The following is a 21,007-nucleotide window of genomic DNA, read 5'->3' as shown; positions in this document are numbered from 1 at the left end:
TGAACCCTGGTAGACACCAAACAAGAGGACCGAGACTGATGAAAAGATGGGTCTCGCTCCGCTTCCAAATCAACTCTGGTGCGGTTCGAATGAAATATAAACGGACCAAAGACATTGTCACAAAATGCGACTCTAAAAATGACAGAATGTTCAAGCAAACGTGTTTTTTCTCGTCATAGTCGCGATGTTTCCCATCAGAGTTTTGGTACCACCGCATCTCCTCACAGCAGATCTTGGTATGTGTGTGTGACGGAGGGATTCCTGACGCTGTTTTGACTCCTTTACACATTTTATACGCTCTTCACGAGTTCTCAGATGGTCAAAATACTATCATATGTAGCTATGCACATGCAACAAGTAAATTTAGCCTAGGACACAGCACTGTTTTGGATGTTCGGTAAGATCATCGTGAAATATGCGCAATAAAAGCCGAACAATCAGGTTGTGAACATATCCCTATTCAGTATCTTTAGGTTCAGTGTTAAAATGCCAAGTGGACCAGGACTAAATGTTTTTTTTTGTTTTTTTTGGTCCAGACCAGATAAACCAAGCGAACCGAATTTAGTGATAAAATGGACTAGTTTGTTTCTGTATTATGCTTAGGGTTAAAAAAAGAGCAATCGTAATATGGATTACTTGTTATTATCAGCTGATCTCAAACACACATCATTTCTCATGATGATAAATAGAGAACATTAAGCTGTTATCTTTTGCCCCATTTCTTGCTAACACAGGCATGTGTGAAATATGTAAAATATGAAGCAGGTGTCAGGACAGAGTTGCAGAGTTGAGACCCGAGATAAGAGAGAATGAGTGAGAGGAATGGGTGGGGATGCCTAATGATATATTAAAATCATGTTCTGTGACTGTTCTGCAACTATGCCGTGCAATCTTTGGAGCTAATGACTCCCACAGAGTAGCTGACAGTGCCAGTACGGTTCCATCCATGAAATTCAACACTTGCACTTTACGCGAGCGTCCATGTTTGATCACTTTTGCTCTTTGCTAATGCCGTTTGAATCGTATATGCTGTATGGCATATTAATTATTACAGTATTTGCAAAGCAGCACCCCTTGAATCCCTCTCACCATGTCTTGTTCGGCATAGTTTTCTTCAATTATTTCCAGCTTGAACATACATACTTGAATATGCAGCTTAATTTGTTCATTGTGCATACTATATTACGGTTGGTCTTCTTTCTTCCATTTATTTAGATACTGAATTGTGATTTTTATTACACCGCTCTCTGGAATACGTGATTATGATCATCAGGCAGTCGTGGCATTCTGTAGTCAAATGTTAGTCAAAAACTATATTTGACCATTGTCCCTGGCAACAAATGTACCATAAAGCTGAATATGAAGCTCTCTTGTTCTGCTGCCTTGCAAGCAATGGTATTTCCTTCTGGAAAATTCTGTTCTCCTTGGGGGGTTTTGTCACCAATATCCCTTAAATCGAATGTGCCTCTTGGGAGCCCTGTTAAATGGTTAAAGTTGCATATATTTATGATATACCTACGCATGTACACATACACAGAGGGTGTGTGAAATAACTATTCGATTGAAATCTCCCTCTGGATTCCTGCAGTAATATCATAAATATATTCATCAAATGCCCCTCACAATTAGGAGGACACCCACTGTAACCCTGTGCTCCAGTAGTGGAATTTGCGTAATTTTGTTTTTCTAATTTAGACCACAGAAATAACGATGCTTGGATGCACCATCCATGCACCCTAATTGACATGCTTCCTTCATGAGGAACAACCCAACTGATTCAACATGTCCATCAAGCCTACATCTTGGTTTCAAGTCTGCCACGGAGTCGCCTCAAGACTGGAATATCTTCATTTGTCGTTAAAAGCACCATCGTTTTTGCACCTTCACCAAAGCTGGGTTTGACAGCAGAATGGCAGAGTGGCGTTGGAGGTCAGGGATAATGAGGTCCGCGGGGACCGGATTAATCGCTGAGCTTTGGCACATAACATCGGTATAAACAACAGAGCTTGTCGTCCGGGCAACGGCGATGCTGTAGCGACTCGGGCATATAATAATGATGTTCCCATTAACATGGGCTAAGTACTAAAGGCTGGGGAAATTTGGAGAGGCACTTGATGCTCCTGCACTTTCCCTCATTCGTTTTGTCTCTCTCTTCCTAATTAGATATTACCAGCCATCTTTCATTGCTGGCTGTGATTTCTGCCTCCCTTTGCCCTTGAGTGAACAACCTCGACTTGCCACTAGAACACAAGAGGAACAGGAAGAGCGAACAGATCCAGCTTTCTCTTCTTCTCCACCCTAACAAGAAGATATTACAATTACATGTGGCTGACTGGAGCCTTGCCTTAGGAGCAGGAAGGCTGTGGCTTTTGCACTGAAGGGCCGTTTTAAAATGGACGGTGCACCAGAGAGAAGTGAAGGTCCAGGTGCCAAGGTTTTATTTTCTGTGCCATTTCCAGAAAACACATATCTGGGTGAATGTCATCTGTGAAAGAGAACCCAACAAGAATTGCCAAAGAAAAGAATGGGAATGTACAAAAGAAGCATTATGTTAATGAAAATAAAAAAAGTCTCTTGTTTATAATTATTAAGGGGCAAACCCTATAGGGGCTGCTCTATTGTAATTGTCAGTTTACTTTATTATAATTCCTCCCCAATGGGAGTCAATGGCAGCCCTATGAACCGCAAGTAGGAAAATTATGAACATTTGTACACTTTTAGTGATGGCAATGTTACAGTATTTGCAAAGCAGCACCCCTTTGAATCCCTCTCACCATGTCTTGTTCGGCATAGTTTTCTTCAATTATTTCCAGCTTGAACATACATACTTGAATATGCAGCTTAATTTGTTCATTGTGCATACTAAATTACTTTTGGTCTTATTTCTTCCATTTATTTAGATACTGAATTGTGATTTTATTACACCTCTCTCTGGAATATGACCAACTTTTGGGTCTCTAGGACCAACTCTCTAGTGCCACCGCCAGTTCAAAAATCAATTTTTCAAATGGATATAACCTAGCCTGGATGCCAGCCGAACTTAGCCCCGCCCACAACATTTGAGATCGGGAAGTTCGATCTGGACTTGATCCGTTGTGGAGCAACTATGCCCGAACAGAAGCTGTTCGGACCAATCAAATTGTTAGGGCGGGCTTTATACGATGATGGACAGATGATCAACCATAGATATACATAATAAAGGCTAGATGTCTCGTCCGCGCTGCTGGCCAATGGAGGTCGACGTCCGCACCTGGCGGCCATCTTGTCACAGACAGCTAGCTCACTTGTAACATTGTTTTCATGGTGCTTGCACTTTTTAAATAACCATAACTTGCTCAATTTTCTACCGATTTTCAAACTGTTTGGTTTGTTATAAACGTCAAAGATGTAGTTATGACACTGCATACTTATGAAAAATTATTCATAATTTGTTCAAGCATCCATAATTATAGCCACGTTAATATTGTTTGTAAGTAAACCAAAACATTTGTAAATCCGTCAAGATTTCAGCGAGATAAGAGTATTTGTGTTCACATGCAAATCACTCACCTTACATCAGGTACCACAGAGCCCTGCCTGTGACAAGATGGCCGCCGGTGATGACGTTGGAGACTCCGCCATAAGACATCTAGCCTTTATTATGTTTATTTATGTGATCAACAGTAACGTAATCATCCACGTCACCAAAGAGCGCTTGGGTTGAATTTGTTCTAATCCTAAACGGAGAACTTGTTGGTATATGCATTCACCTTCGCTATTTCTCTCAGAAATGATGATCGTGTTGGTAGGTACTCTGTGTATCCTTAAATTACTTTTTACAACACCGGCAAACATCGTTTACACTCATCTTCTTCTACTTCTTCCAGCGTGCGTGCAGACAGGGTTGCCAAGTTTTCACAATAAAACCCGCCCAATTGCTACTCAAAACTAGCCCAAAACAAGCCCAATAGCTTTCCGGGGGGTTCTCCGGAAAAAAATGTCATTTGGGGGGTAAAATATGTTTTTTTTCAGGGTTGCCTGGGTCTAAATATCACATAATTGGGGTCGCTTCAACCCGCGGACATGGAAAAACAGCCCGCGACAAAACCGCGGACTTGGCAACACAGTGCAGTTGAGTTCTGTTGACATTTGACAACTAACGTTATGCGTCGCTCCGTTGCTCTGATTGGTTGTAGGTCTATCCAATTAAGGTCTTTCCTGGCTCGGTTGAAACACGCCCCATAATCACAGCCCAACGGAGTAGAGCAGACTCATATTCTGACTAGAATTGAGTATGACAACGTCAGGCTAGATATAAACCAAAATTGACCCAAAACTGGTTCAGAGGCAGTATCTTGGCAAACCCTTGATCAATTGAAACGAAACTTGGTACGCTTCATCAGAACCATAATCTGAGGGGTCTTGCCAAATTTGGGAACAGCACCACCTACAGATCTTGAGATCTAAAAATTGCTATTTTTGTTCATATCTTTTTAACTGTTTTTCAGAAAATCATGGATTCCTTGTGTGGATGATATCGATGATTTTGCAATATCTTTTAAATTTGACATGGACATATGGATATGTTATTGTAGTTGGAGGGAACGTTAGACTTAAAACGGCCTCTCTCAGATTGATAGTGCTGCTTAATTTCTTCATCGCAGCTCTGTTGTGATTATATAGAGTCAGGCTCATTGTACTCAACTGACTCCATTTGGTCTGACCCTACTGCTCTTTGGCTACTTAGCGAACCTGGTCATCTACTGTAGGAGCAGCATAAAGCAAGTCTTGACGTGGGAACTCAACTCTTATCAGTCTTACCGCCAGTTTCATCCATTGTCTATCTTAATGTCTTCAAATTGGCCTTTATAACAAACCAATATCCTGTTGTTTAGAGCATCAGGGTTAAGGTCTATCTGTCCGTCTACAACTGTATCATCAGACCTCTTGTCTTTTAGACACAATGATGTTAGTCTACTGGAGCCATGTAGTACATTACTGTTCTGTAAATCAATATAGCTGAGGTATCACTCACTTAAAAGCAGAATATAAACCATCGCACTGACAACAGTGAATTGACGATGATGTATCAAATATGAAGCTGGTTAAATAAAGCCTTACCAATAGCGGTCATATAATTTGTTTAGGAATGTGTTATTTTTAGGGCTGACAAATTCAAGCTTGAATTGCTCTGTTTTTAGGAAAAAACAGGGATGGACCTTCATGCTTACGTTCATATGAAATCGTCACCACATAAAATAGTAACATTTTATGACATACACCAATCAGGCATAACATTATGACCGGTGAAGTGAATAACACTGATGATCTCTTCATCACCTGTTAGTGGGTGGGATATATTAGGCAGCAAGTGAACATGTTGTCCTCATGTTGTGAACATGTTGATGCGTTAGAAGCAGGAAAAATGGCCAAGCGTAAGGATTTGAGCGAGGTTGACAAGGGCCAGATTGTGATGGCTAGACAACTGGGTCAGAGCATCTCCAAAACTGCAGCTCTTGTGGGGTGTTCCCGGTCTGCAGTGGTCAGTCTCTATCAAAAGTGCTCAGAGGAAGGACCAGTGGAGAACCGGCCACAGGGTCATGAAGGACCAGTGGAGAACCGGCCACAGGGTCATGAAGGACCAGTGGAGAACCGGCCACAGGGTCATGGAGGACCAGTGGAGAACCGGCCACAGGGTCATGAAGGACCAGTGGAGAACCGGCCACAGGGTCATGAAGGACCAGTGGAGAACCGGCCACAGGGTCATGAAGGACCAGTGGAGAACCGGCCACAGGGTCATGAAGGACCAGTGGAGAACCGGCCACAGGGTCATGGAGGACCAGTGGAGAACCGGCCACAGGGTCATGAAGGACCAGTGGAGAACCGGCCACAGGGTCATGAAGGACCAGTGGAGAACCGGCCACAGGGTCATGAAGGACCAGTGGAGAACCGGCCACAGGGTCATGAAGGACCAGTGGAGAACCGGCCACAGGGTCATGAAGGACCAGTGGAGAACCGGCCACAGGGTCATGAAGGACCAGTGGTGAACCGGCCACAGGGTCATGGAGGACCAGTGGAGAACCGGACACAGGGTCATAAAGGACCAGTGGAGAACCGGCCACAGGGTCATGAAGGACCAGTGGAGAACCAGCCACAGGGTCATGAAGGACCAGTGGAGAACCGGCCACAGGGTCATGAAGGACCAGTGGAGAACCGGCCACAGGGTCATGAAGGACCAGTGGAGAACCGGCCACAGGGTCATGGAGGACCAGTGGAGAACCGGCCACAGGGTCATGGAGGACCAGTGGAGAACCGGCCACAGGGTCATGGAGGACCAGTGGAGAACCGGCCACAGGGTCATGGAGGACCAGTGGAGAACCGGCCACAGGGTCATGGAGGACCAGTGGAGAACCGGCCACAGGGTCATGGAGGACCAGTGGAGAACCGGCCACAGGGTCATGAAGGACCAGTGGAGAACCAGCCACAGGGTCATGAAGGACCAGTGGAGAACCGGCCACAGGGTCATGGAGGACCAGTGGAGAACCGGCCACAGGGTCATGGAGGACCAGTGGAGAACCGGCCACAGGGTCATGGAGGACCAGTGGAGAACCGGCCACAGGGTCATGGAGGACCAGTGGAGAACCGGCCACAGGGTCATGGAGGACCAGTGGAGAACCGGCCACAGGGTCATGAAGGACCAGTGGAGAACCGGCCACAGGGTCATGAAGGACCAGTGGAGAACCGGCCACAGGGTCATGGGCGGCCGAGGCTCATTGATGCCCGTGGGGAGTGAAGGCTGGCCCGTGTGGTCCGATCAAACAGACGAGCTACTGGAGCTCAAACTGCTCAAGAAGTTAATGCTGGTTCTGATAGAAAGGTGTCAGAATACACAGAGCATCTCAATTTCATCCACAGTGCAACAAAAGCGGGACTAACACATTATTATAGGTCATAATGTTATGCCTGGTCGGTGTATGTTGTTACTTTTTCATTTTGAAAGTTTTTTTACTTGCTGTTTTTTGTTCAATAATGTAAATAAAATAAATACATAAAATAAGTATTTTTTTAACTTTGTTTCTTTAATAATATAGAATAATAATAATTCAAAATAATTAATCACATTTTTATTTTTAACTTGCTTTTAAAAAAGAATTTAAATAAAATAAATAATTTAAAATACAATATTTAAATATCCTCATTTTTATTTTTTACTGCTTTTTAAAATACAATTTTAATAAAAAAATTATCAATAATTTAAAATAATCAATCACACTATATACAATACATGCATTATTATCTTATTTTTTAACTTGCTGTCTTTAAATAAATAATTTAACTAAAACAATTTCAAATAAATGAATTAATCGCATTAATTTGACAGCGCTAATTGTTTTTGGGGTTGGTCCATGTTCAGCATCATCAAATGCATATTTGCACATGAAAGGTCACAAACCTTTATCTTTTTGAGACCAAAAACAAAACTCATTTCATCACATGACACATTGTTTTGGGATTGCAATACATAAAATGTTTAGCGTTGCGATTGCTGTAGACACGGACGCCCCATGCCGCGTCTCCGTAGTGTAAACAGGCCATTGTAATGCATTGCTTTGTGTGGTGAAATGTTAGATTTGACAGCGCTGGTGATTGAGGAGATGGCATTATTCAGCTGGAGACGTGGGCGGTTGAGTATAATCGCATGGTCCTTCGGGTAAACTAACGTTTTGTTGAGCATTAAAGCTCGATTGCCTCCTACCTTGACATCTGCGGTTACTCCTGTACGAGGCCTTGATTGAGTCAGATCTGTGGTTCTGTGCTGAAGGTGGAACTGGAGTGTGTGTGTTTACTCATGATCTTTTGTCTAAAGTTCTGGGAACCAAAAGTACCCATAATAAAATAAATAAATAATTTTAAAAAACACTGTACGAGTTTCATCCTTATGGTCCCAGTGTAGAAAATAGATACATAACGGGACAAAAAAAGTGGATAGGTTCAGAAAATAATACTAGAATATTGTGCAGAATGTAGCGTATTACTGTGAGAAACATATGGTTGTTTGCTGGGTGGTTGCTAAGGCATTGTTATATGGTTGATCTTGTGTTCTGGATGGTTGCTAAGATGTTCTGGGTGGTTGCCAGGGCATATGTGTTGGCCAATTTGGTCTGGATTGTTGCTAGGACATTTTTTGATGGTTGCTAAGGTGTTCTTGGTGGTTGCCAGGGTGTTGCTATGTTGTTTTTAATGTGTTGTGGGTAGTTGCCAGGGCATATGTGTTTGCCCAGGTGTTCTGGATTGTTGCTAGGACATTTTTTTGTGGTTGCTAGGATGTTTTCGGTGGTTGCCAGCACATTGCTATGTGGTTGCTGGGTGGTTGCTAGGGCATTGCTATGTGGTTGCTCTTGTGTTCTGGATGGTTGCTAAGACATTTTGTGATGGTTGCTAAGGTGTCCTTGGTGGTTGCCAGGGTGTTGCTATGTTGTTTTTAAGGTGTTCTGGATGGTTGCTAAGAAATTTTATGATGGTTGCTAAGGTCTTCTTGGTGGTTACCAGGGCAAATGTGTTTACCAATTTGTTCTGGATTGTTGCTAGGGCAGTTTTAATTGTTGCTAGGATGTTTTGGGTGGTTGCTTTGACATTTTTAGACAGATGCAAAGGTGTTCTGGGTGGTTGTCAGTGCATTGCTGTGTGGTTGCCAGGGCGTTGCTATGTGGTTGCTTAGTTGTCAGGTCGTTGCTATGCTTTGTTAAGATGAACTGAGTGATTTCTAGGACATTTTTGACATAAATAAATAAATAAACACTGTACGAGTTTCATCCTTATGGTCCCAATGTAGAAAATAGATACATAACGGGAGAAAAAGTGGATAGGTTCAGAAAATAATACTAGAATATTGTGCAGAATGTAGCGTATTACTGTGAGAAACATAAGGTTGTAGTGTGTGTGTGTGTGTGTGTGTGTGTGTGTGTGTGTTATTTAAAGAAAAATACATACACTACCAAAGTTTGGGGTCAATAACAGCTTTGTGTAAACAGATGATAATCAGATAGAGAGTCAGTGACCCACTAAATTTGCATAGTATGCATACTACATAGTTCAGAAATAGTGCGAACGGTATGGTAATGTGCTATTCCGAACATGGCAAACGTCTTACTTCTCGTATAAGAAATGCCAGAAGCCGTGAGGAAGGGGTGTAGTAATTATAATTGGTTTGGTTTAAACAGCAGAAGTGTATGGGAGGTCCCTCCATGATATAACAACAAACGTGTGTGTGTGAGAGTGTGTCTGGCTGTGGCTGGTGTGTGAGGTTGAGTGTGTGTTTTGAAGCCGGCAGGTGTTTAGGTGCTCATTACTCATGGCTGTCAGAGGAGCAGAGGGGAGAGATGCTTAGTGATGGCCCATTAAACTGTACTTTTGTGCTCTGGAAACTGGAGACCACACTTTATGATGAAGTCAGTGGCAGTGTGTGTGAATGGCATACAGAAAGCACTATTGTGTTACTTAACTCGGGTTAAGTAAGGTGAATTAATTTATAGATAACACTAACTAACAAGTAGCAGGGTTTTGTTGTATATACATGTTTTTGGACCATGGTAATACCATGATTTTGGGAAATGCTCCATGCTAAGGTGTTGTGGGAGGTTGCTAGGGCATTGCTATGTGGTTACTAAGGTGTTCTGGATTGCATTGCTATGTTTTTAAGATGTTGTGGGTAGTTGCCAGGGCATATGTGTTTGCCATGTTCTGGATTGTTGCTAGGACATTTTTGAATGGTTGCTAGGGTGTTCTGTGTGGTTGCCAGCACATTGCAATGTGGTTACTAAGGTGTTCTGGATGGTTGCTTTGACATTTTTAGATGGTTGCTAAGGTGTTTTAAGTGGTTGCCAGATAATTGCTACAGTATGTAGATGCTAAGGTGTTCTGGGTGATTTTCAGGGTGTTGCTATGTGGTTGCTGGGTGGTTGCTAGGGCATTGCTATGTGGTTGCTCTTGTGTTCTCAATGGTTGCTAAGACATTTTTAGATGGTTTCTAAGGTGTTGTGGGTGGTTGCCAGGGCATACGTGTTTGCCAAGTTATTCTGGATGGTTGCTAAGACATTTTTAATGGTTGCTAGGGTGTTTTGGGTGGTTTCCAGCACATTGCTTTGTGGTTACTAAGGTGTTCTGGGTGGTTGCCAGACAATTGCTACAGTATGTAGATGCTAAGGTGTTTTGGTTTGTTGCCAGGGCGTTGCTATGTTGTTTCTGGGTGGTTGCTAGGGCATTGCTATATGGTTGATCTTGTATTCTGGATGGTTACTAAGAAATGTTTAGATGGTTGCTAAGCTGTTCTGGGTGGTTTCCCGGGCATTGCTATGTTTTTAAGATGTTGTGGGTAGTTGCCAGGGCATATGTGTTTGCCATGTTCTGGATTGTTGTTTGGACATTTTTTAATTGTTGCTAGGGTGTTCTGTGTGGTTGCCAGCACATTGCAATGTGGTTACTAAGGTGTTCTGGATGGTTGCTTTGACATTTTTAGATGGTTGCTAAGGTGTTTTAAGTGGTTGCCAGACAATTGCTACAGTATGTAGATGCTAAGGTGTTCTGGGTGGTTTTCAGGGTGTTGCTATGTGGTTGCTGGGTGGTTGCTAGGGCATTGCTATGTGGTTGCTCTTGTGTTCTCAATGGTTGCTAAAACATTTTTAGGTGGTTGCTAAGGTGTTCTGGGTGGTTGCCAGGGTATTGCTTTGTTGTTTTTAAGGTGTTCTGTGTGGTTGCCAGGGCATATGTGTTTGCCAATTTGTTCTAGGGCATTTATAATTGTTGCTAGGGTGTTCTGGGTGGTTATCAGCACGTTGCTATGTGGTTGCTAAGGTGTTCTGGATGGTTGCTTTGACATTTTTAGATGGTTGCTAAGGTGTTCTGGCATTGCTGTGTGGTTGTCAGTATGTTGCTATGTGGTTGCTGGGTGGTTGCTAGGGCATTGCTGTGTGGTTGTCAGTAAGTTGCTATGTGGTTGCTGGGTGGTTGCTAGGGCATTGCTGTGTGGTTGTCAGTATGTTGCTATGCGGTTGCTGGGTGGTTGCTAGGGCATTGCTGTGTGGTTGCCATGGCATTGCTATGTGGTTGCTCTTGTTTTCTGGATTGTGCTAATAAATGTGTATATGGTTGATAAGATGTGCTGGGTGGTTGTCAGGTCGTTGCTATGTTTTTGTTAGGATGAACTGAGTGGTTTCTAGGACATTTTTAGATAATTGCTAAGGTGCGGATGTTGTGGTGTTCTGGGTGGTTGCCATATGGTTGCTAAGGTTTTTGGGCAGTTGTCAGGGCATTGCTACGCGGTTGCTAATGTATTCCGGGTGATTGCTAGACATTTAGAGATGGTTGCTAAGGTGGTCTGGACAATTTATAGGAAATGGATATGTGGTTGCTAAGGTGTTCTGGATGGCTGCTAGGACATGTATAGATTGTTAAGGTGTTCTGGGCAGTTGCTGTGCGGATGCTAAAGTGTTCTGGGTGGTTGTTAGGACTTTGCAACTTTGAAAAAACGGTTATATTTGTCATCATCTTTGATGCATCGAAACCTCTGTATCACTAACACAAAGCCATGTGCAATAGGATGGTGTGAGTAAGCGGTAAACTGACCCCGAGGGCCTGAGCAAACAGCTTTAAAACTTCTCGACAAATAGACTGTTCACCTACTGCTGAGTCCAGATCAGCTCCATCCGGCCGGCGTTATTACTGCTGACATTGACTCTGACCCGCTGAAGCTCTGCCAGCCGCTCGGCAACACAGCCCAGCCAAAACCAATAGCTCTGATTCAAGCTCATTCAGCTGAAGAACAAAAGGACAAAGAACATTGTCTCCATGTATGGCTGTCTATTGTGCTGTCTCGGATTCGTTTACCACTTAATTATGTCGGTGCCATTCAGCTTGTTCTGTTTCTGTGTAGTATAGACAGGAGAATACTGTTGAAGCTATTAGGCATTGTTCAGATCATTTGCCCTGGCCGAGTTGTGTCGAGGTCGGACATGGCCGCGCATGGCAAAAACGTTTTCTGATTCTTCACACTATGTAATAGCGTCTCATAATTGAGTCCTTTTAGGGGTCTTAGAATTTTAGCAGGACTTTTGGCCTACAAAATATGTAAACACAACAACCAAACTCGAACAAAGACCGTCTCAGTAGGCGGTAGAGATTGTGATCTCGATTCAAACACCCAAGCGATCTCATTTCTAAATGACAACAATTCGCCTCTCTCTATTAAACCTTTGACAAAGTCACACCAGAACATTCATATCTGCGTCCCGCTGATCCAGAGAGAGCAGCTGTCATGTCTTTTCAACCACACAGTATCATTATTTGTTACAAATATTCAAATTATCACAGAAATACTGGGATAAAAGAGTATATTTTGCATATAAACACTGATATCTATGATCAAAATGGAGTAAATTACATTTTCAAAAGTAACATAGCACTTGTTACACCAGTTGGTGGCAATAAGTGACTGTTAAAAAATGTGTTTGTCATTGAATCATTCATTCAAGAGATTTGTTCGAAAAAATGCTGATTCATCCAGTGAGTGAGTCATTGATTCATTTATTCAAGAGATTTGTTCGAAAAAATGCTGATTCATCCAGTGAGTGAGTCATTGATTAATTTATTCAAGAGATTTGTTCAAAAAATGCTTATTCATCCAGTGAGTGAGTCATTAATTCATCCATTTAAGAGATTTGTTCGAAAAAATGCTGATTCATCCAGTGAGTGAGTCATTGATTAATTTATTCAAGAGATTTGTTCAAAAAATGCTTATTCATCCAGTGAGCGAGTCATTGAATCATTCATTCAAGAGATTTGTTCGAAAAAATGCTGATTCATCCAGTGAGTGAGTCATTGACTCATTCATTCAAGAGATTTTTTTGAAAAATGCTGATTCATTCAGTGAGTGAGTCATTTAATAATTCATTCATGTGATTTGTTCGGAAAAAATGCTGATTCATCCAGTGAGTGAGTCATTGAATCATTCATTCAAGAGATTTGTTCGAAAAAATGCTGATGCATCCAGTGAGTGAGTCATTGAATCATTCATTCAAGAGATTTGTGTGGGAAATTGCTGATTCATCCAGTGAGTGAGTCATTGAATCATTCATTCAAGAGATTTGTTCGAAAAAATGCTGATTCATCCAGTGAGTGAGTCATTGAATCATTATTCAAGAGATTTGTTCGAAAAATGCTGATTCATCCAGTGAGTGAGTCATTGAATCATTCATTCAAGAGATTTGTTCGAAAAAATGCTGATTCATCCAGTGAGTGAGTCATTGAATCATTCAGTCAAAAGATTTGTTCGAAAAAATGCTGATACATCTAGTGAGTCATTGAATCATTCACTCAACCTGATCTTTTTTTCATTCAAATGTGTGGAGGAGCTTCACCAGGAGTGGACTGAGGCAGTAATTCAGGCAAAAGAGGCCCAAACCAACTACTGAGTACATATGCATGATTATACATTTCATTTCTGAATTTAAAAACATTTTTTTATTGGTTTCATGTGATATTCGAATATTCTGAGATTTTGAATTTGGGGTGTTCATAAGCTGCAAGCCATACGGATGGAAATTAGCTTTGTGCTAAATCCGTCAACTTATATTGTACGTTCATCAATATGCATTGTCCCATCCAAATAAATGAATAAATACAAAATGATCATCAAAATTAAAACAAATAAAGGCTAAAAATATCTCACTTTGCATGTAATGAGTCTATATAATATATTAGTTGAATTACTGAAATAAATGAACTTTTCCACAACATTCAATTTTTTTTTTAATCTCTTTAGTAATTGTAAGTGCTTATGTAATTTCTCTATTAGCCCATAAAATCTAAATTGGGAGTTTTGTTGCTGTTTGTTGTCCACTTTTAGAAGATATACACATTAAAATGTACAATATTTCTCTTCTGGGAAGAACAGTACTGTTTAAATCTTATCTTGTACATATCCAAATATTAAATTTGTCCATTCATTATGTAATTCTTATATCTAAATTTGAGAATGCCCCTCTAATATCACCTGTCAACGACTAGCAAATATTGTTCTCGTCAAGCCAATTCTTGAGGGTTTTACAAGAGGTTCTTGTAAAGATGATTGATCGTGAAAACACACTGAATGTGAGGTCTAGGGATCATGCCAGAGTGCATTAGTTTCGATGTTTAGCAAAATGAAAGGCATGAACCGGGAGAGAAGGTCACAGAAGTAGTCTGCGCATCAACTAAAACTCTTGCTGTTCATTACAGAGTCTCTGTAGTTTCAGTCTCCATTTGTTAATGACAATTACGCTTAAAGCCTCAGGCATTGTAGAGATGAATAAAATACCGTGCTTGCTCCCCAGGGACAGGGTTAGAAGTACAGCCGTGGTCCATTTCATCTGCAAATAGACGTCGACTCCCACAGGAGTTTCACTGGAAGGGTTAGAGAATTAGCATTCATTTTAGTCCACAATGCTTTGAAAGAGCCATTCAGCCTTACTTGTTTGTGTGCCGTCGAGCTTAGAAGTTTGAAATAGTCCCATCGATTAGCCTCCGAAATCCTCACCTCCCTCTCGGCATATCTCTCCACGTGTCATTTTAAGTGAGGGATGGGCTGCCGAGAGAGAGACATGGTGAAAAGGAAGATTATTTAAGGAGAGTTAATGAAAAAGTCCTTGAGATGTACGGTGGGTTGTCAGCGAGAGCTGTGATAGATTGAGCCTCGCTGTTATTAGCATGCGTGCGGCGGACTTTTATGCCGAGACCCGGGCCATTTGTTGATTAATTAATCAGGTAATGTACAGTATCGAAGGGACAAAAGTGGAAAGTTTGCCGCTTATGTAACCAAACGAGAATATCTCCCACAATCCTGTGTTGGATCCACGAGTCATTCGAGCAACATGTGTAAAGTAGAACAATAAACATATTTGGGTTTCCCATTTCATGAATACATTCAATCCGGTGGACCTAAATCAACCCCGTCTGAGGTAATTCTGTTAGGGGGAACGTTTGTGTTTTCAGGGTCTCCGGTGAACCTTGGCAAGAGAGTTCAGAAAATAAACATGGGTTACGGTGGTTATTATGCTGCAGAAATCAGATTAATGGCATGTGCCATCGCACTTCCATTCACTGACTACTGAAGAGAGTTTTTCTTTGGTAATCCAATTTTCATAATCAATGTGTATGCAACATTTCAATGGAGCCGCACGAGAAAGCAACTTAGTCAATGAAAAAGATTACTTTCATTGAATGGAAATGGACTTTTATTGGAGGCACTAATTCATATTGTCGCCTGGCTCTCTGTTATTGTACAAAGTTTGATTATCGCCCCCTAGTAATTCTATTTACCGCATAAGACCCACACAAAAACTCTCCAAGAATGATTGTGATATTGGAAACGTATGTTGCGAGACTTGCTTTGACTGGAAGACTGACCACAATCTGTACCTCCTCATGCCTTCCCTCGAGCCAGAGCTACTAGTGTGCAGGAAATGACAGTATTTTGAGATGCCTTGGAGCCCTTTTGAATCCCAAAGGGCAACTGTTGATAACCACACGATGTTGTCCCGTTGACCGAGAAGCCTGTCTATACCACATCCTGCCCAAAGGCAGGACAGTGTAACCATTTAAGATTTCAATCAGGAAGGGGACAAAGGTTGAGGAAGTTAGTCTGATAATGTCTTTGGGGACTGATATCACACACACACATATATGTATATACTCGACATCTCAAACGCTCCGCTTATTCACTTCCTGTGAATTCCTTTACAAAGTCACTGCCAAGCCGGGTGATAGTTAATGTTGTCAGTCTCCTTAAAGGGTTAGTTCACCCAAAAATGAAAATTCTGTCATTAATTACTTACCCTCATGTCGTTGGACACCCGTAAGACCTCCGTTCATCTTCAGAACACAAATTAAGATATTTTAGTTGAAATCTGATGGCTCTGAAAGGCCTCCATTGGCACAATGCACGGTTCACTCTCAAGACCCTTAAAAGGCACTAAAGACGTCGTTACAAAGTCCATCTCACTACAGTGGTTCTAAAATAACTTTACGAATCGGCGAGAATAGTTTTTGTGCGCAAAAAAACCCCAAATAACGACTTGTATAGTGATGACGATTTCAAAACACGGCCTCATGAAGCTTCGAAGCGTTCTGAATCAGTGAGTCGAATCATGATTCGGATCGCATGTCAAACCGCCAAACTGCTGAAATTTGGCGATTCAAACCGCTGATTCGACTCACTGATTCATAACGCTTCGAAGCTTCATAAGGCCGTGTTTTGAAATCGTCATCACTATATAAGTCGTTATTTAGGGGTTTTTGTGCACAAAAACTATTCTCGCCGATTCATAAAGTTATTGTAGAACTACTGTAGTGAGATGGACTTTGTAACGACGTCTTTAGTACCTTTTAAGGGTCTTGAGAGTGAACCGTGCATTGTGCCAATGGAGGCCTTTCTCAGCATCAGATTTCAACTAAAATATCTTCATTTGTGTTCTGAAGATGAACGGAGGTCTGACGGGTGTCGAACGACATGAGCGTAAGTAATTAATGACTAATTAATGAATTTTCATTTTTGGGTGAACTAACCCTTTAAAGGGCTCACCTGACAGCATTTGGGGCTTAATGGTGTCACATGTACCTTTGTACAACGAAATTCCTCAGGCAAAATGGGGGTCGTGCTCGTCACGCATATTGTGCATCAGATTTATGTTTGTTGATCTTTGAACATGTGAATTCATCACGTTCAACAATATAAAGCTGCCTAGTTTGGAAGTAAGTGGTGTTTCATACATCGCTACACTATTGATCATGGACCTTCTTCAGCCACTACATTTTATTGAAGTTTTGCTGATGTGAATGCAGCTTAATGTTGATTAGCAAAGAAAATATACATTTTAATTCACCCTTCGTTTTCATTAAAGAAAAAATAAGTTATAAGGCTTATGGCGTGTTATTGTCATGGTAAATGACTTGTAAAATTGGACAGAAAATGTTAGTAAGCAGTTTTTCACATTAAAACCGTGTAAACATGCATTGTGGCTATAATATTGAAACAGTGAGTATTTTAACTAGTGCTGTCAAATCGATTAATCACATTTAATCACATCTAACATAAAAGTTTGTGTATATATATGTGTGTGTGTATGTATGTTTATATAGAAAACACACACAAACATATGTTTACAAACTTGTATGTTAGATGTGATTAATTACGATTAATCGACTTGACAACACTAGTTGTATGTTTATGGATTGGCCCCATTCACTTCAGTTGTAAGCGCCTCACTTTAACCCAGATTTATTGTTGTTGTTGTGTAAAGAAAAGGGCAAATTGAAACAAATTTTGTGGTAATCATCAAAATACTGCCACAAATATTGCTGAATGTGATTAGCTTCTACTGAACCCTGATTAATCCTTGAAGCATGAGTAACATTTGGTGAATAAAGTTAAATCAAACATAAATCAAACGTTTCGTTGAAGTTTTGCTGATGTGAATGCACCTTAATGTTGATGAGCAAAGAAAAAATACATTTGAATTCACCCTTCGTTTTCATTAAATAAAAATTAAGTTATAAGGCTTATGGTGTTTTGTTGTCATGGTAAATTGCTTGTAAAATTGGATGTAATTTTGGACAGAAAATGTAAGTAAACAGTTTTTCACATTAAAACCGTGTAAACATGCATTGTGGCTATACTATTGAAACAGTGAGTATTTTAACTAGTGCTGTCAAAGTGATTAATCGCGATTAATCACATCTATCATAAATGTTTGTGTGTGTGTGTGTGTGTGTATATATATATATATATATATATATATATATATATGCGATTAATCACGATTAATCGATTAGACATTACTACTTTTACGTTTATGGATTGGCCCCATTCACTTCAGTAGTAAATGCCTCACTCTAACCCAGATTTATTGTTGTTGTTGTGTAAAGAAAAGGGCAAATTGAAACTAATTTTATGGTAATCAACAAAATACTGCCACAAATACTGCTGAATGAGATTAGCTTCTGCTGAACCTTCAATAATCCTTCAAGCATGAGCAAAATTTGGTGAATAATGTTTTCCGTTCACTTGTGAAATAAGTTGGAATGGATTCTCTCAAGCTGACACACAACATTTTGTTGAAGTTTTGCTGATGTGAATGCACCTTAATGTTGATTAGCAAAGAAAAAATAAATTTTAATTCACCCTTTGTTTTCATTAAAATAAAAATAAATTATAAGGCTTATGGCGTTTTGTTGTCATGGTAAATTGCTTGTAAAATTGGATGTAATTTTGGACAGAAAATGTTAGTAAGCAGTTTTGTGGCTATACTGTTGGAACAGTGAGTATTTTAACTAGTGCTGTCAAGTAGATTAATCGTGATTAATCACATCTAACATAAACGTATGTGTATACATATATGTGTTTATGCGTGTGTATGTATATATAGAAAACACACACATATACATTTACAAACGTTTACGTTAGATGCGATTAATCACGATTAATCGAGTTGACAGCACTACTTTTACGTTTATGGATTGGCCCCATTCACTTCAGTAGTAAATGCCTCACTGTAACCCAGATTTATTGTTGTTGTTGTTGTGTAAAGAAAAGGGCAAATTGAAACAAATTTTGTGGTAATCATCAAAATACTGCCACAAATATTGCTGAATGTGATTAGCTTCTACTGAACCCTGATTAATCCTTGAAGCATGAGTAACATTTGGTGAATAAAGTTAAATCAAACATAAATCAAACATTTCGTTGAAGTTTTGCTGATGTGAATGCACCTTAATGTTGATGAGCAAAGAAAAAATACATTTGAATTCACCCTTCGTTTTCATTAAATAAAAATTAAGTTATAAGGCTTATGGTGTTTTGTTGTCATGGTAAATTGCTTGTAAAATTGGATGTAATTTTGGACAGAAAATGTAAGTAAACAGTTTTTCACATTAAAACCGTGTAAACATGCATTGTGGCTATACTATTGAAACAGTGAGTATTTTAACTAGTGCTGTCAAAGTGATTAATCGCGATTAATCACATCTATCATAAATGTTTGTGTGTGTATATATATATATATATATATATATATATATATATATATATATATATATATATATATATATATATATATATGTATGTATGCGATTAATCACGATTAATCGATTAGACGTTACTACTTTTACGTTTATGGATTGGCCCCATTCACTTCAGTAGGAAATGCCTCACTCTAACCCAGATTTATTGTTGTTGTTGTGTAAAGAAAAGGGCAAATTGAAACTAATTTTATGGTAATCAACAAAATACTGCCACAAATACTGCTGAATGAGATTAGCTTCTACTGAACCTTCAATAATCCTTCAAGCATGAGCAAAATTTGGTGAATCAAGTTTTTCGTTCACCTGTGAAATAAGTTGGAATGGATTCTGTCAAGCTGTATATACTGTTGCATAATTTCCAATTGTTTTAGTTATCATTGACTGACACTACTAGTGTGACTTTATATCAGTTAGAGAACAGTAGTGTTATATAAGATACTTGCTACTCTTTTTTTTTTAAGATTAGATGATACTTTTTATATTGCAGACGTTTTGTGGAAAACGGAATGGATGTGTAGAATCTAAAGTTGTCATACTTGGCCGTTCCTCTTTTTGATATGTCAAGTATTCTGACAGTTTAATTTCCTCTAGGTATCCCAGTGCTCTTATTGAAACGAGGAAGAAAGAAAGAAATGTTTACTCCTTTAACCGTCTCAAACACAAACAATCTACAAGTCCGTCTTAATTCATCCCACACTCTGTCTCTGCCGCCACAGGTTTGGCAAAAACCGCAAAGACGAGAGGCAAGGAGACAAGATGGAGCGGCGGGGGTCCAGCAAGAGCAAGATGGAGGAAACTCAGGCCACTGAAGAGGAGATGCAGAGAATGAGGCTAGAACAGGAGAGGTGAGCGTCTGCGTCTGCGTCCTGGTCCTCGTAAAAAGCCTCTCAATTAAGCCTAACCACCGCTGCCCGGAAAATTAGCAAACTGTCTAATTAAGTAAATGGCGTCCTGGGAGGTAAAAGTTCTGGGAAAGCTCTTAGATGTCATTGGTGTAAACGGTCAAGAGCTTTTATAACGGTACATTAAATTGATCATGTATGGATTGTTTGTTTCTTTTGTGCTTCTGAACGGAAGGAGCCGACCTGATAATGGAGGTTCTTTTGGGCTAAATGGAGGCCCTTAGTGAGGGACTGAATGAAATGGATGTTTTTATTTTTGTTACAGCGTGAGACACATTTTTAGCCACTTCACTCCCCTGTCTCTCAAATTATTATAGACATTGTTTCTAGGCAGACGTTCTTTTCTCTCTCTGACACAACGATGAGTAAAAGCAGAACAGTCATTTGAATTAGAAATAATAATAATGTATATAATATAATGAAGGTAAAATAATGTATTATTTTTATGTTATTAAATTATTATTAGTGCTGTCAAATCGATTAATCGCAATTAATCGCATCTAACATAAGTTTTTGTTTACATAGTGTATGTGTGTGTGTGTGTGTGTGTGTGTGTGTGTGTGTGTGTGTGTGTGTATACATATATATGTACATATATACAATACATATAAATATAACAATATGTATATAAACAAAAACATATGTTAGATGCGATTAATCGCAATTAATCGATTTGAAAGCACTACTTATTAATATTTGATTATTTTATATATACAGTTTAGAATTCTAGAGGGGATATTTTTTTATGTTTTTAATGACCCTACAGGTTAGATTAAACCTTAAAAATATGAGGAAAATATTTTAGATTTTTAAAAACATATATTTTAAGGGGAAGAATAAATCACTAAACTTGGTTTATGTGCCAAATTTTTTTGGCAGAATATATGCAATTTGTTAAAAAAAGAAATTCATAATTTTATTCAGGAAATTTTACAAAACATTCCTCTTTCAAATAAAATAGGTGTTCGTTTGACCTTTGTGTTTATCAGAGAATTCTGAAATCAAAATGTATCACA

General features: G+C 39.8%; 1 protein-coding gene across 1 annotated transcript in view; it reads left to right on the top strand.

The window, feature by feature from the left end:
* pard3aa (par-3 family cell polarity regulator alpha, a) overlaps positions 1–21,007 on the top strand; it is a 753,733-nt gene that overhangs the window by 549,174 nt on the left and 183,552 nt on the right. Inside the window, exon 18 of the mRNA XM_079805963.1 lies at positions 19,806–19,934. Within this exon, the coding sequence (XP_079662089.1) occupies positions 19,806–19,934 (129 nt within the window). The remainder of the gene's footprint in view (positions 1–19,805; positions 19,935–21,007) is intronic.

Source organism: Gobio gobio (genome assembly GCF_949357685.1).
Source record: "Gobio gobio genome assembly, chromosome: 23".
Taxonomy (NCBI): Eukaryota; Metazoa; Chordata; class Actinopteri; order Cypriniformes; family Gobionidae; genus Gobio; species Gobio gobio.
The sequence above is the reverse complement of the archived record's forward strand: the minus strand, read 5'-3'. Positions and strand labels throughout refer to the sequence as shown.